This window comes from Dromaius novaehollandiae, chromosome 20 (genome assembly GCF_036370855.1).
Source record: "Dromaius novaehollandiae isolate bDroNov1 chromosome 20, bDroNov1.hap1, whole genome shotgun sequence".
Classification (NCBI taxonomy): Eukaryota; Metazoa; Chordata; class Aves; order Casuariiformes; family Dromaiidae; genus Dromaius; species Dromaius novaehollandiae.
The window spans coordinates 1687995-1713621 of NC_088117.1; the positions used below are offsets into that span (position 1 = coordinate 1687995).

At 46.9% G+C, this 25627-nt stretch overlaps 1 protein-coding gene across 4 annotated transcripts in view; it reads right to left on the reverse strand.

Moving 5' to 3' along the window:
- TRAF2 (TNF receptor associated factor 2) overlaps positions 1–25627 on the reverse strand; it is a 34137-nt gene that overhangs the window by 4971 nt on the left and 3539 nt on the right. The window contains exons 1-10 of one of the 4 annotated variants that reach the window (XM_064523543.1): positions 23940–24004; positions 21646–21866; positions 20944–21022; positions 20399–20497; positions 11653–11814; positions 8836–8910; positions 6784–6858; positions 5712–6071; positions 4565–4742; positions 727–875 (exon numbers count right to left, since the gene is read on the reverse strand). In XM_064523543.1, coding sequence (XP_064379613.1) covers positions 727–875; positions 4565–4742; positions 5712–6071; positions 6784–6858; positions 8836–8910; positions 11653–11814; positions 20399–20497; positions 20944–21022; positions 21646–21833 — 1365 coding nt within the window. In that variant the 5' untranslated portion in view covers positions 21834–21866; positions 23940–24004. Of the gene's footprint in view, positions 1–726; positions 876–4564; positions 4743–5711; positions 6072–6783; positions 6859–8835; positions 8911–11652; positions 11815–20398; positions 20498–20943; positions 21023–21645; positions 21867–22041; positions 23694–23939; positions 24005–25627 lie in introns of those variants that run through there. The other 3 variants (XM_026106213.2, XM_026106214.2, XM_026106215.2) reach the window with 3 other exon arrangements.

Consider the following 25627-nt stretch of genomic DNA (forward strand, 5'->3'; position numbering starts at 1 on the left):
ACAAAAAGCAATTAAAAAACACCTAGTCTGGTGACCTGCTCACTTTAAGCCTGTGAAAAGTGCAAGTGCAAAATTTAGCCACACTATGCAACTACAGATCTGAGAAATGCCTGTAATTAGGGTCAGTGCAGAATGTCACCGAGAGCTGCAGAACCACATCCTGCCCTGTCACTGGAAACTTGTGTGACAGAACAGAGGCTCTGTCAGACTAAACGTGAAAACCTGTAACTGGCTGGTACAGAGTCGCTACCAATACTTCATGCAGCTATTTTGCTCAGTCCCAGAGAGTTACTGTCCCACTGAGAAAAAAGGTGGCACTTTCCCCACATCTGTACTCTTCTGGCTCAGCTTCAAAGTGTTTTGCAAATCTGCAAAGTCTAGGGACTGAAATCTGAACTTCTGATGTTAAGTGAGGAACTGCATCCTAAATTCAGAGTCCAGAAATGACAGTGTTCCCTAAGCCCAAATTAGCACAAAGGCTCTGCTCACTTTCCAAATATGCTGTTCTTCTCCTGTCACTGCCTTTGCCCTTTCATCTGTCCTGCCTTGTAGTACTTGGTACTTTCAGCATGACTGGGGAACCCCAAGGGTGGTTGATGTGTCAAAAGCTTGCCTTATTTTTGTGCTTGCTAAGTAAACCAGACTGGCAGTGTCTAGAAGCTCCTGTGGGTGCAAAACCATAGCGGAGAACATCTCTAGGCAAAGCAGGCTTTGTCCCAAACCTACCTTCTGGTTGAAGGGCCATCGCAGAAGTGCATCATTGGGGCCTTTCATTACCACAAAGAAGAGAGACAGATGGGTCCCACGCCCGGTGCCGTCCCCATTCAGATAAACACGCAGACACATCTTGTAGCCATACTTGCTTGTGTAGAAAGCTATCAAAGCATTGCAAAACAGACACAGTGAGCATCAGAACCAACAAAGCCTGACACCAACAATTTCTTTTGAACTTTGAGGACTCTACGGTTTGGATCCTAGAAGAACCCAAGTTTGGATATTATCATATCTGCACCAAGGAGAGGTTCCAGAAAACCACCACATACAGACAACAGTCAGATATGATCTCAGACTAAGTTCAAAATAGTCAAAGATAAGGTAGTAAAAAGCCCCCCGGTCTAGACAACATGCTGTTGTAGCACAGACCAGGGAAACTGCTGACCCTTCAGACTTTCCCTATCCCACCACTACAAAAGCTCCTGAGACAAAGCCAGAAGCTGGTGCTCTGCCTGAGAGCTAGCACGATTCCTTACTGCTTCCCATCATAGTTCAGGCAATCCTGTTGCATGTGACTACTAAAGGTCTGATGGCTCCAGAGGTATCACGGTAGACTGCAATAGAGAGTGGGGGGCTGAAGTAACACTGACAAGTTAGAACAAACCCCCCAAAAACAGGTGTGGTGGTAGAACATGCCCAGTACTCACTACACCTTCTTTCTAAGCTGACTACGTCTGAACTGGGGGGTAGAGACACAGCAAGCAAGCTTTGCTCTCCCATTAGGATCTCAGATACTCGGAAGTGGCAGGGGCAAAGCCAGGTATACGGCTTCAGGATCTCAGGCTCTTTCCTGAGCAGTTCTAGGAATGCTCATGTTGCAATACCAGATCTGTGCAGTTTTTCCCCAAACTGCCCTCTCACAGCAGCACAGAGGTACACGCTCAGGTTTGGTGAGGCTCAGCAGCCTCAGGGCACACAGCGGGTGATCAGAGCAGACATTTCACTGTGGGGCTCATGCACTTTAATGAACAGGCAGACAGGCAACAGCAGAGAGGCTGTACACTTCCACAGGCCAAGCACTTGGTGAGGAGCAGGAGATCAGGGCTTTGCCATCCACTTCCCCACTGACACTACCCAACTCATTTCACCTGCTCACACCTCCCTACCCATTTCACCTAGACTGAATGATTTCAGGGCAGAAGCTATCTTCTACTAATAGTTCAAGGAGCATATCATAACAGCCCTCCAAGTTGGGGCTTTGAGCATTCTCATAACCTTGAGCATGAGAAACCTCTTGGGGAACTGGAGGACAGATGACCAAGCAGAGCATAAGGAGTATTCAGGGAAAGATAATATATAGCCAAAGCGCCAAATGCCTTGTATGCTACAATACAAGGCTCAAGGCACTGTCAGAACAGCAAACGGGGCATCTTGCTTTCCCCTAGCCAGGAGCAACAGGGCAGGGAAAGCCCACAGGAACCAGGGCAAGTGCCAAGCAAGCCTTCCCCATCCAGCTGCTGATGGTCAGCAGCTGACGGTTTTCAAGCAGGAGATTAGTTTTGGACCGTCCTGTTTAATGCCCCAGAGAAGCCTTTCTTCTGTGAATTGGCCTAATACTTTTTCGATTCTGTTACGCTTTTGGCCTTTGCAAAAGCCTGTGCCAATGATTTTTAACTCATGATGCTGTTGAGTGGTAACCGCACTTCCTTTTATTTGTTTAAACCTGATTTAATTTGGTATTTCCTTGTTCTCATGTTTTAATACAAAACAAATAATTACATACATTTCCCTTTTTTATCCTATTTATGATTTTATAGCCCTCTCTCATCCCAGCTGTCTCTTTCCCAGGCTGAAGAGTACTAGTCTATTTATTCCACATGGTAAGAGAAACAAACACCTCCACAGGACTTCTTACAAAACCTAACATTCATTTCTCAACTAACTTTCTCAGCTAAATCAGCAGCAGGAATGAAGATCTCTGGTCTAGAGTGGCACAATCAGCTACTGCAGGAAACAAGGCCTTGTACTTTGCATTTGCAAGATTAAAAAAAGTCCTTTTTTCTCCATAAACATCCTCAGGTACTAGGCAGAGACAGCCTGTACCTTCCAGTTCCTCAGGCCACATCCAAAACATTTCATTACCAGATTGCAGATAACAACCAGCAACAATAAACACGCTGTCTGGTGGCCCACAAAGTATTGTTTTCCTTTTGATCAAATTTATAAAAACCCCAATCCCGCAGCTATGAGACTGACATTTGCCTGCCTCTCCCTCCAAGGTGATTTACCATGCAGAACTACTCACACGCCACCATTACTGGGTGGGGGACAGAAATCAGCCAGCACACAGCACAAGGGAGGAGGCAAAAGCAATTGCGAGCTGCAGCTCTAGGAAACAATTCTGCCAATCTAAACGTCTCGAGTTCACCAAGAGGTCTCCTCCCCTTTCCTTCCCCATCCCTTCCCATCATGTTCCCTTTCCTGAACTGACTCTGATGCTCATCATATCCTTCCACAAGCTGACTCAATTCTTCAAGCTAGAAAAAAAAAAAAACAGCCCCCTGTGAGGAAGGCAAGTTGTATGAGCTCACGGAGGGGTCCGAGGGGCCACAGAGCTCAGACAAAGTGAGCAGCAGACATGTGGCCAGAGGCCAGGAGGAAGGAGCTGTCAGCTCAGTCCACAGTCTCTCTTGAAACTGCAGTCTCAGGAGACATTTAGGTTGAGCACTGCACAAAAAGTAGATGGGATGCAAGTCTTACAGTCCTATCTCAAAGCCAAACAAAAGAGAGTTGAACTTGATTTCTTCACTTTGGGAAAGAGAAAGGAAGTGCTGCCCTACGAGAATATGACAGAGAGCTGGGGTTTTCCACAGCTGTCACTGACTTTTAAAAGGAAATGTTAATTGCATGCAAATAGTTTCAGTAGCACTTCAGTTCCCCTGAAGGGGAATCCTTTTTTCTTTCAGTTTTTCCACAAGAAAAAGGATTCTAAGCAGCCAGCATCCAGAAAACAGACTTAATTTGCTTTAAAATTTCAATAGTTTTGCTTATATTTTGTGACCCAACCACCTGATTTTGCATTACACTAAGAAGTAGGCTCTAGGCTCACATACAGCTCTCAGCACCGGACATTTTGGCAGAGCTCTCTTTCAGGCTTAGACCTAAGCTATTCTTACTCAGCAAAATACAAACTCACCTCCTCAACTATTTCTCAATGATGTGAGCACCACACAGAGCAATGAAATCCTGCAAAGAGACGGTTTCATCTCACAGCTGCAATCCTAGGATGTGCTTTCATAAGCTAAAAAGCCAGCTTATAACCAAACGTTTACCGATTGACCCTCCTTTTTTAAGAGCACTGGGAACAGTGCTTGGTTGGACAAGTTCTGTGAGAAGACTCCCCCTCCTTTAACAGATATTCAAGTGCTTCTCTGGGTATGGTTTGGGCTTTTATTTAGACATTGTCTCTTGCAACTTCATGCTCTGGGCACTAAAATGTATTTCCAGTTTCCTCCTTTGCTTAACCACTTATGACTAGCTGTACTGCCTCTGAGTGTTTTAATTCTAACTAAGGGATTACACAGAGCTGTTCTGAGGTTGCGGGCTGCATTTTCCATTAGGGGAAAGAAAAAAGGTCTTCTGTAATGAAAAAACCATCTTTTCCAGCAGAGCAGTTTCATTTACCCCGATTGTTTAAAAAGTGATTCAGTCTCCACCAGGAAAGGGGAAAAGAGAATAGAAGTATGCCTGAATGGCCATGCACTTCACATGCTAAGTTCAGCACTAAAAACCCCACACCCAGCTGAAGCACAAAAGGCTTTTGCTATTTTGCAAGTCTGTGAGCAATAACCTGGAGAGAAGATAGCGGGAGAGCGGCCTGTTATCGCCTCCTGACGTTTCCTGGCAAATTCCGTTATCTTCCAGATGAAAACACCATCGTAGGTGGAAGCTTCCAGGTTGCGGATCTTTTCCTCCATCTCGGCCATGGCCAGATCTTTGAGTCCAATGCTCCTTTCCAGCTGCCGAACCTGCTCAGTGGGACACATGGTGCAGCCTTGTTAGAAACACGTACTGCGGCGAGACCTAAGCAAGTCAGCAGACACTGGAATCTCCTTCAGGCTTAATCTTTAGTAAGAGACATTCTCCAGACGTGACAGGGGACAGAAGAGGGAAGAAATTTAACATCACAAGCTAATTCACTAAAGTTTCTTTTTGAACCCTGTCATTCTGGAGGAGATGCATTCATACAGTTCAGTGCCTGAGCTGGAAACTTTCCTGCAGTGAATGGAAAAATCCTCTCAATGAACAGTTAGTTTCATTAGCAACACAAAAGATGATGCTGGGAGGGGGAAAAAAGAAGTCAACGTTGTGAATAAAACTAGACTGATAAACAGAAGATCCAGCACACTGCCAAAAAAAAAAAAAAACCTAACATGTTTAATCACTGCTAGGTAACAGGATTATGTCTGTTTTGGCAGATCCCTTATCGAGACAGCACAGGTATGCTACAAACTGCAAAACTTCCAGTCACCAAGACACAAAAGCAGCACTCAGCAAGAGCTGTGCGAAAGCATACCAGCTGGGGCAACTTCTTCATGCTGGCCCTCCATGCCATGCTGGGTACAATGCTATAACGCGGCATCAATGACTAGGTTCCTTTTGAAAGGTCCAGAAGGAGATCATGCCCATGAATTCAAGAAGATTCAGTGAAACGCTCTGTCTCACAGGAAACTCTAAGAACAACTCAACATGTGCATAACTCGATTAACAACAGAAACCTGAATGCTTTATGCACATCGGTTTAATGCCCACCTTCCAGGAAGCTTTTGAGGGCTGAGCACAGACACAAGTGATATTTTCGTTCTGTCTTCAGATATATGGAGATTCAGGGCTACATTGTTAAGAATTGCTAAAGTGAGATGCTCTAATTACAGGAAAAGTGAACTGAAAATGTCTCTCAGCAGAGCGCTGGAAAGCCCAAGCCAGTGGGTACACACCTTGTTACTCAGTGTTTCGATTTTCTCCTGGTCTAGTCGATGTTGCCGACTATATGCTTCAGCTGTTAGAGATACTCTTTCCACCTCTCGATTGAGCACGCAGACAATGTTCTCAAAGGTCACCGTTTTCCTCTCGAGGGCCTCACACCTTCCTAGGAGCTCCAGAGACTTGGAGAGCTCTGGCTCAGAGCACAGAGCATTTGCTGCCAGTAGTGGGGAGTTGCTTTGTGATGAGGAAAGGGCAGGATGATGCTTTAGGCCTCCAGATGCAGTCTTGAGGCTCAGCACAAAACTCTGCAGCATATACAGATGCTCCTCCAAGTACTTGCTTTCATGTTCTGATAGCTTTTCATTTTCCACCTACATGAAGAGAAATATATCCCATTCAGCAAGCTCAATCTACGCTGTCACCATCCACAGAACAAATTCCTCCTCTTGAGGTCACAACGTTAGCTTTAAATTATAAAGGGGAAAAACCAAAGAAAAATAGTTAAAAAACGGCTGTTGGAACGTTTTTGAAGAAAAGCTTCATTCATATACAATGATGGATATTTAATGTTTCCCCAGTTATACATACTGTTCTACTCTGTCCTCCTTCATTACTTCCCACAAAGGCTCAGTCAGAGCACCAAAGGACAAAGCCTCATGTAATTCCCCTAAGCAGGGCTGCACATCAACATCGCCATTAGGAGCTGGGAAAACTAAGTCACATGGAGAAATATCGACTGAGCCAAGCTATGGCTGAAGAATAAGGCACCAGATGTTCAGTTTTTTGTTTACAGCTGTAAGCACAGTAGCCACAAGGAGTCTCAAAGCACTCAGGGTATTCTCCAAGGATAATATTTCCTTCTGCACTAAGGACACAATTAGTTCATTCTTTGGATACCCAAAGTCTGGGCGGCAGCTGATCACTCATGTACGTTGCATTTGCAAAGGGTTTTAAAGCACCACTTTGTCCAAATATCTGAACACAAATATCTGTAACAAGTTGGATTACAGCAGTGTGCAGGTTATAGCTAACACCAGAACTGAAGACAAGTCCCTAGACAAACATGAACAGGCAAGCCCTTACCATCTCAGCACATCCGACAACCTGAAATCTGCAGGGCACTTTACATTTGCCACAAGTCTTCACATGGTCCTGAAACTAGAAAGAAAGGAAGATGTGTTAAGCAGAACTTGTGTGTCCCAAGTGGCTCCCTCTTCATCTCTTTGAAATCCAGAAAATCGAAGACAAACTAGAGAGCAACAAAGACATTGCTAATCACTGCTTTTCAAAGTGCCTGGTTAAAACTGGACACTGCCCACCATTAGGTTCAACTTTCACTGTAATTTAAATATAGCACTGACACCTGGAAGGAAGGTCATCCCCCCCACTTCTTTGATGACTGCAAGGTCTTGCTCCTCGGATAGGTATGCAATAAAAAAGACAGTAACGAGCATAATACACAGCACATGTTAGGTATGCTGAGCAACAAACTTAGGCTTCATTGAGCATACAGGAAGGGGGAGGGATGAGGAACAGCCTCGTGAAACAGATATCCATTTACTTCTGTGCAGTTTTCAAATTATACCTGAGCAACAACAGTCATGGCTAATGCAAACCGCCTGAAGGCAAGACAGGGAGAATGATGTTACATCCCAGCAATTCTGCCAGTCTTTACTAGCACTCCATCTTATCATGCAAGTCTTAAAGCTTCTTCCTTCTTCACTGCATAATCCCTTGTCACTTCTGGTGTCATTGTGTCTGAGAACTGTTCACACACTCTATCCAAACTCATGACTTGACATGACCCAGGCTGGGATATGCCACAGCTGGGTATTTTCACTTCCAGCTAAACATTATGAACCTGAGATCAAAAAGCCCCCAGTGATCCTGCCTGAGTATTTGCAGTAATTACTGCAGATACACCTGTGCAAGGAAAAAATTATCTGCCATGCCTAGTATCCCCTTGCTAGAGTACAGAAGAACAGTGCACCTCAGTCATCTGAAATCTGGCAGCTGCCATCAAGAACAGAGACCAACGCTGGATGCTTTGCTGGAGCAAGTGCCAAGAGTCCCCCAACCTCCAGGATGAGTCCTTTAGGCTCCCACACAATGTGTGATTAATGATAACAAGCACTGGCACATTATCTTGTTTTTGATACACCTCTCATTAGATATCAGTGGTCTATTCTGAATAACTATATTCCATATTTAACACCTACATCTGCCATAACAGATGTCAATTAAAGCTGTTTTTTAAAGCACTTTCACAAAAAACCTCCTAGATCCATCTGACTTTTACTTAATGAGTCAGGTTACTCTGAGTTTTGTGCTGCAGGACTGAAGCACAATGTCTGCAGTTAGTCAGCAAAAGGTTGGAGAGAGATAAAAGAGGAAGTTAACATTTAAACAAATGACTTATGGGAATCCTAGAGGCACAAGCCTAGTCTCAGCTGGACACCCGCTTCAGACTGCAGACAAGCAGATCAGTATCACAGATCACAGCACTAAGTCCTTAATTATACTGGGTACTCTTTACTCATCTTTTTGATGCTTCTGTTTTCCCTGTCCTACTACAAAAGCCTTTTGTTACAACAACACTAAAAATAATTGCCTGTGTCAGGCAGGACAGTTTCAGATGAACATGCTTTTTGAAGATGTTTCCCCAAAATTTGATTTTTAGATTTTTGTGTCCTGCCCCAGGAGCCAGCAGTGTTGAGGCACTATTAGAAATGGATGATTTATTAGAAACACAGTAGTTTAGCTGCACAGGGGATCGCTTTCCCCAATTATGACAGTGGTTGATATAGTTGCTATACACAGAACGAATTACGCTTTCAACCAAGGAGTGTGCTCTTCCTATAAAACTGCAGTAAATACACAAGCCAAAGTTAGGCTGCATTACTAGCATTTAATGCAAAGCTGCAAGTGCCTGATTAGTCGTGTTCACTACGCTTGTACCAGTATTTTGAGCCTTATGGGAAGGTCAAATTTGTACAAATGGCAGCCACTTAATTGTTTTCCCCACTACACTCTCGCATGGACTCTGCTTTCCTCCCAGCTCTCCGAGAACTCCAGTCACAGCCTATCGGGACCCAAAACACCGCCGCCACACACGATTTGCGAATGGTCAGATACCTTCTCTCGTGGAATCTTCTTTTTCCCACAGCCTTCGCAAGTCAATGGAAATTTAGGGCAGACTTCATCGTGAGCCTGTAAAAGAATTGACAGGAGACTATTTGGTCATCTAAAGAAGATCTCCAATAACATTGCTATGATGAACACAGCTCAACATGTACAGTTCTATACTTTACTACAGAAGTGGGCTGTCCTCTAAAAACATATTCTTAAATCTTGGTCGCACTGATAAGTCCGTATGCTGACTCACTCCTATGATCTCCAGGTTACCAGAGTTTTGGGCGTCTGTGCAGCTTTCCAAATCTCAGCCTCAATTTAAAAGCTGCTAAAATAATTTTAAGAAAAATCGAATTACTGCTTTGATGGACAAGATAATCAACAGGAAGCTCCATTTAAGGCTCTGCCAGGAAAATACATGTTCAAGCAGGTTAAGTGAAATAAGCCACTATCTCAGTAAGATAATTTGTATAATTTTTCCACCATAATGGTTATCAGTCAACTGAAGTAAGAATACAGAGCCCACTTGTCATGTGCTGAGCTGAGCTGTCTGACGGTGTCTTCCCATGCAAATCAGTTCACTAAACCATTTTTCAAACAGAAAGAAAAATATTTTAAAACAGTTTCATTCAATAACCTCTACACACAAGTATCCACTCCTGCAGCAAGAGCACATGATTCGTTTCACGGCCAGAGAAGCTGAACGAGCGATCGCAGCAATGCAATTACCCTTGATCCTCAGCAGATGCTAGGGCCAGCAATACTAGCTAAATTGGGAATGCTAGAACATCCCCCTGCTTTCAGTATCATTTCCACAGTGCTGAAACCTTCCCTTTCCACACCAGCTGCTTGAAACAAGTGAGCAACTTCACACTTTGCTTTTCTAATTAGGGTTCCAGAGAACCGGTTTTGCTTTTTTGTCCAAGGTTACGTGATGCGTCACTGTAAATTCCATTAGCACACAGTTCAAAATTCAGATTAAAAGATAAGCATACTGAACTAGCACTCCATAGTAGTCATGTGTTGAAAAAAGAAATCAAATATCCAAAGTAGTTATGTGAAATGAAATGCTTTTGGAAAACTTGGTCACATTCATTCTGCACAAACTTACAGCATTAAAACAAGTTACTATTTGGAAGGGAGGAGGAGAGAGAGAGAAAACACACACTAGCTAAAATACAGTTACCACATCAGAAACTAGAAAGTGAAACCCATCAGTGGCTCAACTTTGGCTGGTTAGTTACTCTCTCCTTTTTATATTTTAAATGAGCAGAGTCAAAAGATTTGTTGCACGGTCCCTAGAAAAGTGACCTCCCAGCCTGCAGTTCAGTTGGGCAATGCTAACTGCACATATGGATACCATGGATTAGTGCCATCGTCTACAAAGGAAATTCATGAGGGGAGGTGCCTTACTTCATCTCACTTCCATAGAGGGGTTGAACCCTTTCTTCTACCCACCTATCGCTCTCATGTTCTAGAAACAGCAGATACTATCTTCCCCGCGACCCACAAAATGCTGGCGTAAGAACAGACGCTACGGGCTGGCTGAAGGAAGGAAACTTCATTGTAAATAGAGCTATTTAAAAAGGGGGTATTTAGCAGCTGGCACAGTAAAAGGTAAATCTTATGCATTAAATTATTACCTCCTCTCAAATCAGCTTCATGTTGTCCTGCCCTCTCTCCCCACCTCCCAGCTATTCTAAATACGTCATAAAGCATTCGTCTTCCATTTAGACTCCAAGTAGCACCAATATACAAACTACAATAATATACACACATCTCAGACGTATACTGAGTCTGCAGGAACAGAAAGGGAAGGGGGAGTTAAACACTACTCTACAGCTAAGCTGAAACCGCAACCAGTCCACATGTAAACTGTTCTTCAGACACCCAGAAACATTAGCTCTAACCAGCACGGATCCAAACTTCTAACAAACATTTTTGTAAAAACAATTCCCAGCTCTTCTGGAATCTCCCCTATCCCACCCATGCCCCTTCCCTCTCTACAGGGGTGTCAGAGAAAGCTGTCTAAACAGAGCTAAATGCTACAGCTGCTTGAAGAAATCCATCCCACCCAGGAGTCAGAGCGGGGCACTCAAGCTGGATCCACTGTTCTCCACTCCCCCAGGGATGGAGCAATCCTGGTGTTCACAGCTTTCCTTCAAGGCTGTTCTCCAGCTGCCTCAGGACCGACTTCTCACCCATCGGTTGTAAACCAAGGCACAGAGCGGCCTACAGACCAGACCTCCAGAATTTAATAGCTGAAGTAGGAAAGTAAAACTGGGCAGAGTTAGCAGTCTCCACAGTAACACCTTGTTCTTCCCGCTCAGCTAAACCCCCAAACAGTCGATTAATCCAGAAATCGATTTCCCTCCATAAAAACAAACAGCAAGACAACCCAGTAACACCTCTGTGCAACGCGCGCAGGTTCTGCCTCAATCAGAGCAAGCGGTTCTCTATTAAGTTCAATTGAGAGATTGAGAAATCAGCTAATTAAAACCTTCGGGAGGACCATGATAGTCCATGAATCAGAAAAAGCGGTTCTCTATTAAGTTCAATTGAGAGATTGAGAAATCAGCTAATTAAAACCTTTGGGAGGACCATGATAGTCCACGAGCGTTTGTCCAGGGCGCACATGCTTGTGGGTTACTGTTGCAGCTATTCAGTCCACCAACACCTACCCATGCTCCTTTCATGAGCAGTGCAAATCAGCACCAACGGAGAATATTCAACACATTTTTTTTCCCTTGCCTCTAGGTCCCAGACAGCCAGGCCTGCCTGTGTGTGTAGCTGCATGTGCACATGCTGTAGCTCTCGTACCTTAATATCAGGAAAGTAGAAAAGCGATTTGCAGTATTTGCAGTTGAGGTTTCTCTCGGGGCACTCGCGCTCAGAATGGCGTTCCTTTTCATTCAGTTTGATCATTCCCTTACATGCCTGGCACTCAACCAGCATGAACAGGCAGTTCCCTTCATGGCAGCTCTGTGACAACAAGAGCAGCACATTTCAATACAGCCGTACAGAAAAGCGCAGACGCACACACATATGCAAAGAAGATGGTTGCAACAACACAAGCTGATCCTGTGAGGTATGTAAATGTAATGAGCGCTTCCTAAGGAACGTCAGGATGGGCTGCTCTGCTGGGCCTGCACAAATAAGACAAAAGGGAAACCCGCGGTTTAATCTGATTGCCATTCGGGATCTCGAGACTGATAAACTCAGCTTGAGCTATGGAAGAGGGTACTGTTTTCCCCCGTTCACTCTTCAACCCTGCTGAAAATGATTATGCTTGTATCGTGGTGGCAGAACAAGATGTGCACGTGCCGCCCTGTTCAGAACCTGCCACATTAATGCAAATCCATTTCTGTGGAGGCTTTTCAGCTGCATTGGGCAATCCATCAGCATCAGACTATGCTCCCCTGCAGCTAAGGGGCAAAGCAGGCAGCTGAGAAAAACAACCTTTGAAACAGCTGCTACAAGATGCCTCTGCCAGAGCCCTGGCAGGAAGGTTATCAGAAAAGGGCAGGGTTGCCAGGGACACTGGATACAGCAGAATAGCAGTAGGCTTGGTGTAGACTGCGCAACTCATCTCTGCTGCAAATATTCTCCCACGGCTGCAGGTTGCTCTCTGAAAGCCATTAGCCCCCTTTGAGCACGGCAACAGCAGCCCCAAGCATTCACAGAGCTGAAAGGCCGGCATCAGAAAGGGAGCAACTAAAAGGACAGAAAATTAACAGGAAAGCAGGGAAAAACCACTGTGGTGGAACACAGCACCGCAAGAGACAGTGCTGGCGGAGCTTTGACAGTCTTTAGCCCAGATTCTGCCACATCTAGCAAAAAAGTCCTTTGGCATCTCAGCCTAGGCATATTGGGGGGGGGGGGGGGGGGAAGGCAAGCTCAAAGTTGAAGCGAAAACCTTGAAAACTCTGACACCTCCAGGGTAAGAGCTGTCTAAGTTTAGGGGGAACATCTTGTTCCAAGATGTATGATTTGTCTCATGCACCTCTGCCAGGCCCCCAGCAACTCCAAAGTCTCTGGGAGAGGAATCTGCCACAACATTCAGATACTTTGGAATTTCTTACTCTTCTGAAGTCAAGGACATACCTTTCTGTTTCCTGTCTTTTCCTCATTATGGAAACTCTAAGGGGAGACCTGCTTGAAGCCTTCCCCACACAGATATTCTCTGGATTACCATGCATGCTCCTTGCACTAGTCTATGGAGCAAGGAAACACAGGGCTGGAGAGCAGGAGCCCAATTTGTAATGAGCAGAGCCGAGTGAGAAAGGGGACTTTCTAAGAATGTCACATCAGCTAATGCCACATACAAATTCCTCCCTTTGCTGGGACACGCAGGTGGCAGACACCCAAGCAAGGCCACTCAGCATTACGAATAATTAAACCTCAAAGAAATGGTCAAAAACAAAGTAACCGCTTGCGGCTTTGAGCTTTAGTTGGGCATATGTGGGACAGTGAGGGAACAGGAACCCATCACAGCTTTAATTCTGCAGTCCAACACCATGGCTTTCATCTAGGTTGAATAAACAGTGGCAGAAACGATGCCATGGGTTTCGCAAGAGCCTTGCTCCCTTATGTTTTCAGAATAAGCATCTTAACTGCAAAAGAACTTCTGCTTTCAGCATTCTGTGGTTTTATTAATTGGTGTTTAAGACCAATTTCTTCAATAGACACTTGGTTTGGGGTTTACTAGTAGGATTTCAAGATGGTGTGTTTCCCATGTTGAAGAAGCACTTGAAAGCAGCAGTTTTATAACACATTCTTAAAAACAGACTTTGGCTTTGCCTATTTGCCTTGATCTATAAAAATACTAGGCTATGGGACACTCAAGGAAGCCTTCTCCAAATTCTTGTGTGTTTTATGACCTCCACCATCCCAGAGGAATGATTTTGCTAAGAGGATTCCAGTCTGAAGCAGCTGTGGGGATGGATCCCCAGAATATTTGAGTTTTAGAATAAAAGCCTTAGACCAAACTGAACTTGGCCTCAGCAGAAGAACTTGCTCTTAGGCCAGAGGAGCACAAGCTGGCCTAGGCCATGTAGAAGGTTGTCAGCCGCATTCAACCAGCTGCAGCCCTTGCATCATTGTCACCCCTGCTTCAGATACAGTCAGCTTGATTTTGCGACAAAAGGACTAAAGTTACTTGCCAAGGAAAATAAAAATTGCTACACTGGAATGCACTGCGTCTTGGTACACAACTGTTTGATCCGTAAGGGACGTTCAAAGGAAGTACAAATATTTGATCCGGTGATCAGCTCCACAAGCGTTCTAGGCTGAGATTAACAGTTGCAGTCACAGTCCCATGAACAAGTGACCAAGATGCACTGTTCATATCTAATGAGGTCACAAACTCGATCACTGGGAAGTGGAGTCCAATCACGACACCATGCTAATGCCACCAGGCACTTGTATGTTTGTAAAACTGTGATTTGAATTAGCCTCCGATACTTATTTCTGGCAGCCAAGCAGCATGAAGACCTGCAGTATTGACAGATGTGCTTTAAGTGTCCTAAAAACATTGGCTGTGCCAACCAATTTCCAGAAGAGACTTATTGGAAAGATCTCCCTTCCTTTAAGGAGAGTTTTCACCAGCACATAAAGCTTCATCTTCATCACTTAGACCAAAATGGAGAACCTTAGGCTGATACTTCAAGAGTTAGCTTGACCTTAACATTAAAAAGGAAGTTGTTGACACAGGCCATAGCCTGTGGCTCACAAATGGTGAGCAAAGACAGGCAGAGCCCCCACTCTGAGACTTCACAGAGGGGAGTCAGCCAACGCTGTGACCCAGAGGTGTGAAGGTGTGGGCCTTACACAGAAGTGTCGTCACAGCATCAGACTGAGAACAGCACAGGCATTCAGAAGAGGGGAGATGAGACAAAAATCACAACTGGGACAGATGCTTTATAAATATTGGGGAAATCAAGCCTGTGGTGAGCAGCTTAATTTCAAACCTAATCTCTTTAGTTTGTCGAAAGAATTGAAAGTGCCTCTTGACCTCCGTGGGCTTTTACACAAGTGAGTGCACACGATCATGGCTTTGGCACCTGCCTACTATGTGGAATCCGGCAAATTCCTCGCTGATAGTGAAATGTTGCCCCAAAACTCCAAAAGTTCTGCATGCAAACTACGGTTTCAAGGGGGTTTTCATCAAGGCTTAGAAGGGACACGTCACTAATCTGAACTTCAAAGTTAGCGAGTTACAGCTTCACATTTTCAAAGGGGCAGATGCTAAAGCTGTTAATTAGGTGGGCCACCACAATAAGGCTGAGCTGTTTTTAGAACCAAGCACTAAGAGCAGACCCTCTACAGCTGGGGCTTTCCAACCCCCTCCCACACACATTTTCTGGCACTCCCTGTGGCTTACCTCCCACAATGCGGGTTGGACAGGAAACAAGCTAGTATCTAGGCAGCCAGCTATATAAACTTTACTTCAAGGACTGTAAGGGAGGCCAACTTTTGTTTGTGGATCTCAGCTCCAGCTCTGGAAAGTAAAGACGGATCAGATTCTTCTTTCCAAAGCAGGAACTGCTTTTGGTCATCTTTATGTGCACATGCACGGTATTGTAGCAGATATATCCTCTCCAAAGAAAGTAAACTGACCTCTGGGTATAATGATGCTCAGACTGGAGCTGGCTGCAAATAGCATTTCAATGCCATACCACAACCTGGAGCCAAAACCCTCAAGAAAGGACAATAAATGCTGTTCCTGATTTTAAGAAGAGAACTCTGGTCTCCCTGGTATGGCATCACCAAGTATGCTTGCCACAAAGCTTAAAACGCTGCATTGCATGCAGACAACAGTGCTATAAGACACACAAAACTACAAAGAGGCAAGACAAGCCAGGTAAAGTTGCTTCAGAGACAAGCAGCTCTGTTCTGAGCAATATGCAAAAGCCTGAAGCTGAAGATTTCAGCCCTAGATGAAAGTCACCAAAACCAGCCAGACATTCTTAGGAACATGGCTGGGAAGAGGAATCACAAAACCGTGAAGCGTCATGAAACAGGAGACCCTTTGAGTCCTGGCCCCCAGTAACACATTTTTGAAGAGGAAAAGTTTTCTCTACACAAAGTGTAGTAGGTCTTCTGGATCATCTCCCAAAGATCTGTAGGAACATAGGGCAGGAAGAAATTGCCCAAGTCACTTTGTCCCCCTAGTCACAGGAAGCCACACAAGTCCAGGTCTGCAGGCAGAGTCTCCACCACACTGATCTTTGGAGTAATATTACTGAAGTTCTGAGTTTTGCATCCTGCATGGTCTTTTAGGCTTTAGCTAAAGTGAACTTGTCAAAACCAAGGTGACAACTGACTACAAGCAAAACACATCCCCTTCAATTTTGATTAGAATAAGTTATCACCACAGATGACAGTCACCTAATCTCATTAGCTGAGCTCATCTAACTTACTAGCAAAAAGAACCCAAGCCCCCCAAACTTTCCCTTCCTCTCAAAACTTAAACACTGTTGTCAGGATTACAAGTTTAGATCCTGCAGGACAATTTCATTTTGTTATTTCTCAAATAATTTTGTATTCCCCAAGGTGAGCAGGGCATCGATAAAAGCTCTGTTTGTGGCAACAAATGAAAATGCCATTGCTGACTACGTAGGCACCTCTTTGCAGCCCCTCTTCTCCTGTTCCAAACCCAGTTAAAGACTCCAAGAGCAAGAGTGAGGGAAGACCCATTATACTGCCAAGACCTCTATGGATGATCTGCCAGGGAATGTCTTAGCTACCTCCCAGGTCAGACCTGCACGACCTGCAACTACTGAAGGCATTTGTTTACGTGACCCAGCAGAGGCAGAACAAAACCTTGTTTGGCTTGGGTGACAGCAGTGGCTGACAGCCACCAGCCATCAGGCTGAGAGCAAGCAGAAGCCATGAAGCTGAGGGTACTGCACTGCGGGTTGGGAGGCATATAAATGGAGGTGATCACATGGAAGGCATAAATAAACGACATATGGGGGCTGAGGATATTTTGATAAAACAGAAGATAGACACAGGGAACTGGAGGTACTGCAGTGCAAGAAAAGAAACATGTTTCAGTGCTAAGGAACCAAAGTGTTAAGACCTCCACCACCCAAATAAATATTTATATGGTTCCCCCAAATCCCTCTACCTGGTTATCACAGGACTTGTTTTCTTGTTCTTTTCTCTTGCTCTAACAGGCTAGTTTTAGACTCTTCAACTCTTCTCAGATTTTCCACCTGAATCTAAAGCCTCCTGACCGCAGCTTGCTTGTGTACATGTACATTCAGTCAGACTGATCAAGAAACCTATATATAAAAAGAGGTTACAGAAAAGGAAAAGTCCTCCCACCCCACTATGAAACACTTTATCCAAATGGCACTACGCATACACTACTGCATCCAAAGTCAGAAAAATGCATTTATAAACCCACACATGTTCTAAGCACTTTATTTTGTACACTTCACACAGCTTTGAGCAGAAGTGCAAATCAAGTCCAAGGAGATTTCACTCTTTCCGTTTTTCATGTCCCCTTGAGACTTGAACTTTGATACGGCTGAATAGAAAGCAAAACTGAGATTAATCTTTTTTATTTAAGATTGAAGGGCTAGAGCTTTTCAGCTGCAGAACAGCTTTCTCTCTTGTTCGTACCCTAATAAGATCAGCAAGCCAGAAGTGACAATCTCTCTTGATTTATAAGTGGATTGCAGCCAAATGACTGTGTCTCAATACAAATACTGCACAATTTTTAAATGAGCAAACAATGAATTAGCTTTTAGGGACTTTCCATGTCCTGTCGGAAATAGCACAGCAAGGGACTTTCCATGGTGGGAGTGCTGAGCTGCTGCAGGACGTTACACACGTTGCTGGCTACAAATACAACAGTACTGCACAAGGCAAGCCATATAGTAGAGCTGTGACGCCAAAGCAATGCTCAGCTAACAAATCTACCCTGTAAAGCACTGTTTAACATGAGGACACAGTAAGCAGGAGAGACTCTAGGTGAATGCATTCATTTGATACCCCCTTTCATCAATCCTACTCAGCCACACATACCATCTCTTAAGCTCCAGACCATATGAGGATGGTCAGGCCCGATTAAATTCCACAGCTGTTTGGGAGGCAGCTGGGATGAGAGATAACACAAGCCAGACCCTGTCTCCTCCCACCAGTTCCCAGTCAAGAATGACTTTTTCCTGAGAGGGCACAAAACAACATTACCCTCATTAGCACTGAATGCCACACATACTACGCTGAAGGGAGACAAAGCTCTCTCCTAGGATAAGCCAGCTAGTACTGCTAAGAAATCCCTGTTCTCCTTTAAGTCACAGAAGACCACCTTAAGACTAGCAAAAATTGTGACAGTCAAGTTCAGTGCTGCAGATCTGCAGCCTAAGGACTCTGGAGTAGCACCTCTCCAAAATGTACTTTATTTTAGCAAAATACCTACCAGAACATTTTGAAGATTATGCAGAGAATTAAAAAAGAAGGCACAGTCTCACCAGTTCAGACATTCTTAAACAGTTCTGCCTAAGGTCCCAAAGAACCACACACACTTGCAGCCTTGCAGGAAAGAAGACTTATTCCATGACAACTTGCGGCCCTTTGAAACTGCTAATCCAAGCACCAGTTGGGCCAAAGTCTGCATTTGGACACTTGTAAGACTACACAGAGAGGACCTTCAGCAGCTGATGGTTTCTGCTGAGCCCTGCAGGAACTATCTTCAAGGGGTTTTTTTGAAATCCAGGAGAACTGAAGTTCTTAAGACCTCATCAACCACAGCACCCTGTCAATAGCATTGTAAGCTGCTGATAAATATAATCGGGTTTAGTCTAATGGAGAGGAGCTCACTTACTACAGTCACTTGAACGCTGCAGCAGGCATGAGACTTGTGTGTTAACACCACTGGTCAGACAGCACAAACTAAAGCACGCGTCAAAAAATCTGCAGGCACCAACAACACAGTTTGAATCTGGAACCTCAGTGAAACACACTGTACCCTGAAATGCTCCTCTAGAATTCTCTTTATTGGAAATCTTTCAGTAACCATCAGCTTTAACTTTTTAATTTTACATGTATTCAGTCACACATTCACACCACAAGCCACTCACGGAGCTAAGAACAAGGGTTTCAAAGCAGGAGACATGTTTAGCATCTTACTTCCACTTATCTTTGGACTAAAATTCTAGCATAGGGAAGCTGGAGGCTTTAAACAACAGGACAAGGAAGTGCAGGTGCAGAACTCTCTCTGTTAACATGCTCTGCAAGCTAGGCAGAAAAGTCAGACACGATCCATAGCTGTGTTGTTTCTTCCTGCCAACCTGCAACAGCACTGCATATAGAATCCAAACGTCACACTAGACAGATCAAGGTTAATCTTGGTTACTAACAAAGGTCCACAAGTCAACAGGGTTCAGATCTTAATCTGCGGAAAGCATGGAGGTGGGGAAGGATAGGGGAGGGAGCTTATCCCTCATATCTCAGTTCCTTCACCAGGTCTTCTGGGTGTGTCTTCTGCTCCAAGATGGATGACAAAGCCATCCTCAGGAGCACCAAAACTTCTCAGGTGAACTTGCATTTGTTCCCAACTGCCAACATACTTTAACAATGTAAATCTCCGCAGCAGAATTTGCTTGCTGGGAAGTGCAGGGAAGCACGCGGCATGTAGGGAACCACTTGCCACATCAAATCCTCAGAGGTCTGCTAATGGCAAACAAATCTCAGGCACCTCGATTCTCAGGGAGAACACATTTCTCTTGTGAGGCCCGTGAGCCATATATATGCTAAGAACCAAATGGCCTGGGCCAGGTAAAGACTGAAGAAGGCCTGGATTAAAGAGCTGATGGGCTCCTCAAGAAGAGGAAGGGTAGAAAAGCTGTCCTGTCCAGTAGTCTTGTGGCACAGACACCTCGGAGTGATCTGTGGCCAGTCAGTGAATGCCCAACCCCACTGCCCTCATTCTGCAGCTACCACGTGGCCTGGTAGCTGTGAGAGCCGCTGGCTGGAAAGAGGCTGCTTTCCCCAGGCTCATGGCTGCAAAGCAGCTTTTAGGTTCACGTAACACAGCAAACTTTGCAACAGTCTAACCAGGCAGCAAACTTTGCAACAGTCTAACCAGGCAGCAAACTTTGCAACAGTCTAACCAGGCAGCAAACTTTGCAACAGTCTAACCAGGCAGCAAACTTTGCAACAGTCTAACCAGGCAGCAAACTTTGCAACAGTCTAACCAGGCAGCAGAGTTTCTTGACAGTTTACTTGCATCTTTTATAGCAGAAAGGAGTTTGACATAGGGTGACTGGTTCTCACCACCAGTAATGTGGTTCGTGCCTGTGATCACAACCAAACTTGAAATTCCTTCAGCCCAGCTGATGCTCTCAGCAGAGCCCACAAACCTGGCTCAGTCAATAAATCTCTACAAACTCCAGGAAGGCCCTGCTTACAATGACGTACACAGAGGTGAAACCTCCCAACACCACTGCCAGTGTCAGCACGGACAATCGAAACTGCCTGGACTTTACCTATCATCGCACAGACAAAAAGGAAAGAAAAAGCACAAACACATTGAAAGCCTTGCTTTGATCTTTACCTCATACTCTTTAATAGTCCCCTTCCAAGTGCAGCCATCGTTAATACAGATGGCAGGCAGACTTTCTACCTCCCGACGAGCTGCATTGTCTGGGAAAGCCTGGAAGAGAGAAGAGAGAGAGAGAGAGAGAGAGAGAGAGAGAGAGAGAGAGAGAGAGAGAGAGAGAGAGAGAGAGAGAGAAGAAAAAAAAAGAACAGTTAAACCACATAAATTACTGGGGGGTTGCAGTTTTGGTCCAGTCTCTTCATTCTTTATGAGCCATTCTTAAAAAAGACTCCTCCCAAACCATTTGCCACATCATATTCTCAGGTGTGCTAATGGCAAACAGATCTTTATTACAGTGTTTAAATAGGCCACCTCTATATTAACATGACCTGGATATTAGAAGTTGGGGAGTCTACTACCATGCTAATTATAACTTTCACTACTGTTAATAACAGAATGTTTCCTAAGAATAAGGAAATCTCAGAGCTTGTGTTTTACACCAAAGCTGGAAGTGGTATCAGTGAGTTTGTTTTTATTTTTTAAAATGAGTTTTTACTTACTGAGCTTGTTTCTAAAATAGAAATTCCTTCTTCATATATTCCCTCCTGAATACAGATGGCACACTTTTGAGGTCCAGAACTAGCAGACAGAAAAATAATATTCAAACACAACAGAAGGAGATGACAACACAGTAGTTCATGATTCAGCTACAATGAAACTGCTGATAACTTTGTAAAACTAAAGGATCTTTTTAAAATATTTTTACAACAACACATAGAACCTCTGCTCATGTGTATCTTAAAACCCATTTGTGACTACAATTTTTCTTATTCTCATGATTCATTGTTCTGTTCAACTTCCCTCACTTAAAGGCAGGAGTTAAAACACAAGTAATTTTTTCTGAAAGCCAGAGTCCGCTTGAATTTCTCACATTTTGGCATGATAACCATATGAGGACTTTTAGGAGCAAATTCCTTCGACAGCTGTTAAAATGACTGAAAGATCAGGTGATCCACCTGGACCATCAACCAAACTGCAAAAACAATCCAGGAAATTCCAGAAAAGTGGACTTTGAAGCAACCCGCAGAGTAACACAAGCAAGCCAAAGATTACACATTCCCTTAAAGAGGACCTGATGATGAATCTCCAAGATAAAGCACAGCTTCCCTTACTGAGAAGCCACTGAAAATAAGACTTATCTTCTTTTTTGCTTCCACTTGCTTTTAATCATTTTCTTTTCACACTGAAGGCACAAAAGTTACCTTATAATTTTCTTCAGACAATAGGAACAGTAGCGATGTCCACACTGAGCTTGAAATGGCCTCCTCAATATATTCTTGCACTCTGAACAGAGGTATTTGACCTCCAATTTAGTGCCCAGTATCTCCTTCGCAAATCCAGGCTGGTTTAGATCCAAAGAGCCAGGCGGAGTAGAGTTTGCTGCTGCCATGGGAGCCAAAAATTGTGGCTGTATCTCAAAAGCCTGAAAAATAAAAATATTTTCCCTGTTTAATTATAACTAGATGATGGCAATTTTTCCCGCATGAACTGTACTAGTCACAGCACGCTACACTGGCACCCAAAACCCAACACCACAGGTAAACATCAGCCTAAACCATGAGACTGCCATAGTCAGAAATACAGGAAAAAAAACTTACACAGTTAACTTCAGAATTAAATCCAGGACAGGGTGAGCAGGTCTCATTAAAATCTCCCATCTAAGTTAGTTAATTGAGACACAGCCTATCGGAGAAATTAAGGCTTCCAGCCCAAAACAAGGAAAAATACTTTTCTAAAGCTGAACTCCTCGAGAGCATAAACAAAGCACCTCAATCCACCAAAACCCCGTAGGCACCAAGTGGGGCAGCCGCAGCTTACTGCCACGTACTTTCGTATCTGTCAGTTAATACCACCACGTGTTTCCCTATCTGTCAGTTGTCAAAGAGGACTGTAACGCCACACAGACCCAGCAGCTCACGCGGGTCTCAGGGAGCATCTACACAAGCAGCCGTAGGGCCAGAATTTACCAGCAACGCCCAGTCAGGTGTGGGGGGCTCTCTAATGGACTAGAAAATAAAGACGTGAAAGGTACAAACTAATCACAAAGCTAATACAGGAAAGGGGAAAAAAAAAACCCATTCACCTTTGCTACTTATGATGGTCTAAATATGTGTCTCCTGCCTTTGTGCACTGTAACTACACCCCAGAGAGTCTAAAACATATAAGACAGCACATCCAGATAGGTCCTTTAGAACAACACAGTTGAAAAAGCAGCGAGCTTCACTTAGAGCTTCAAATATTTTACGTCTCAGGTAACATCAGGCTTTTGCCTATCCCAGGAGCCGTTAAAGCTCCAGGGCCACCAGCCTGCTGATAAAGCGATCCTAGAACAGGGGCAGCTGGTGTTGAAGGTCACCATCCACAGCCAAATCCCCCATACCAGTACCCAGGCAGCCTCGCTCCCGGGTCTGCTGAAGGGCCTCTGCCGCTACAGCGCTGTACCAACAGCTGCGTCAGCAACCTGGAGGGTACAACCGGAGTGAGTGTCACTGTTTCCCTGCTGCATATACGTAACCAGATCTTTCATGCACTAAACTTTAGGCTGGAAGGATCACTGGGTGTCATCTACTTCAACCCCCTGCTCAAAGCAGGGCTAAGTCGGATGGGGTTTCCCGGAGGCAGAGCCAGCCAAGTTTGGAAAGCCTCCACCGATGGAGATGCCACCATCTCTCCGGGACTCTGCTCCACTCCTGCAGGCAAGAACTTTTTCCAAATTCAAGCAGACTACGAAGAAGCGAGAGGACAACTGGGGCGAGCAACGAGGTGCGGAAAGGCGTGAGAGCAAACGGCTCATGAGGCAATCGGGATCTCACACGAAACGGGACTGGGGCAAAGCCCTGCGCTGAGCCAGAAGCACTGGAAGGAGAGGCGAGGCGCATCTCAACAGAGCGGCAGCAGCGGGAGCCCGGGAGGACGCAGCCGCTCCCCAGCCCGGGCACCGGGTCGCGGCCGGATTATGGACACGAACGAGGGGCGACGGCGGGGAGCGGGGGGGACCCCAGCTGCCCCCGCACAGGGCCGACCCGGAGGACCGAGCGGCGCCCGCACTTCAGCGCTGTGGGAAGCGCGGATCACAAGCGGGCAACGAGCTCATCGAGCGGCGCCTCCCTCCGCGTGCGCCGCCGCCGACACCCGGGTCACGCGAGGGGAACCGGCCCACGCCGAGCGCCGGCAGCGGCCGGCCGGGCTGCCCCAACCGGCGAGGCCCGGCCCGGGAGCTGCAGGCCGCGAGCAGGGGCCGCGCAAGGCAGAGCCCGCCCGCTCCGCCGCCCCGCACGGGCCGGGGCCCCGCGGCCGCCCCGGAAATTCCCCGCCCGCTTCCCCCGCCGCTGCCGCTGCCGCCGCCGCGCCCGTCCGCGCCCGCCAGCCCAGGCGAGGTGAGGCGGCCCGGTCCGGTCCGGTCCGGTCCGGTCCGGCCCGCGGCTCCCGCTGCCGGCGGCGCGGCTGGGCGCGAGGGTGGGCCCGGGGCACCGGGGCGGGGCAGCGCCTCACTCACCGGCAGCCTCCGTCCGCGCCCGCACCGGAAGCACCCGCGGCCCCGCCCACCGGACACGTGTGGCCCGCCCCGCCCCGGCCCCGCCCCGCCGGCGCCCCGCCCCGCCCCCACCTCGCGGAGGCCCTGCCTGGGGGCGGGGCCGACACCCGGCACCCCTCCCCCCGCCCCGCCCCCGCCCCGCCACCCCCCACACGGACAGTCCCCCCCCCACGCTGTAACCCCCACGGTCACCCCACACACTGGCAGCCCTCCCCCTCACTGCGACCCCCCACCCCGTCACCGCTCCCCCATGCTCACACCCCACACAGTCATCCTGCCCTCCTACTGTCCCCCCACGCTGTCACCCCTCCCCTCACAGTCACCCCTCTCCCGGTGTCCCCCGCTGCCCCTGCCCGGCCCCCCCGCCGTCCCCTCCCTCGGTCACCCCGCTGCCTGCCGGCCCCGGCCCCGGCCCCAGAGGCAGAGCAGGTCCCGTGAGCCAGCGGCACCCGGAACAACCGGCGTGAAGCCGCCCCTCTCCCGGCACGGCCGCACCTCTCCGGCCCGGGAGAAGGCCCCGGCTTGGCTCAGCACGGCGCCCCGGCTCCCGCTGCGGAGCCCCAGGGGCGCGGAGGTGTGCTGGAGGGGACGGGCATGGCGCTGCCGCTTCCCACGGGGACCTAGAAGGCTCTGGGACACCATCCATGTCCTCAGCCCCACCGAGCTGGACGTGGTCCCCTCACAGCTTGCGAGCCCGGGGGGGCCTGACCCACTACCGCCTTCGAACGCCACCCGTATCAATCACCACATATAAATATATAACACACGGACGATGCGGAAGGGTTTGAAAAGTCCCAGCCAGTCATAGCTCCCTGCTCGCAGAAGCGCTTCCCTCGCCCACCCCCAGCTTCGCCTCCACGGCGCGGGGCAGAAATTCCCCCGCTGCCCTGCCAGGAACCGCCGCCCCCAGCGCAGCTCGGGGCCGGGGACACGCGGCCGCTGCCGGCTCACCGCAGGGCTCAGAAGAGAAACGCTAGCTAGGCTGAAGGAAAGCGAACACTGAGGTCTCCGTTTCCTTCCTCAATTCCCTCGTGGATGCCGGCTTAGGGAAGAAGAGATTCATGGTCCCACTGCGGGGATTTGGGCTGGCCTAACTGCAAGTCACTCCCAATACTTCCACCGATCCATCCATCCTTGGCCACCAAAGGTGCCACAGGTGGATCCCGGCTGCTCAGGAACATACAGCTAGCTGACTAGTCCGCAATAATTTGGGAGCCATATCCCTATTTTATTTCCCTGAAGCGGAGGCACAAAATCAAAGGGATCTGCCTAAGAAAGTCAGTAACTGATGGGAAAATGCAATCCCCATCTCCCGCCCCCAACCCCAGGCTCCACTACGAGCCAACACCACCTCAGCACGAGCTCCACTGAGCCTTCACTTGGCATTTGGGAATCATGCAGACACGGTGCAAAGCAGATCCGTGCTAACAGAAAGCTTCACACGGGTCTGGTGGGGCTCTGGATCACGCGCTGTTCGCAGAGGGTGAAACCTAACCCCATCCATATCGCTGGTGGGATTCCCACAGCTCCAGAGCTGCCTCCGTTTCACCTCACATCAGGTCCACATGTCAGACCCTTCAAAACAAAAGACACTGAACGTAATTCAAGTGATTGTAAAAAAAAAGCTTCTAGACTGAGCCTTTCGCTAC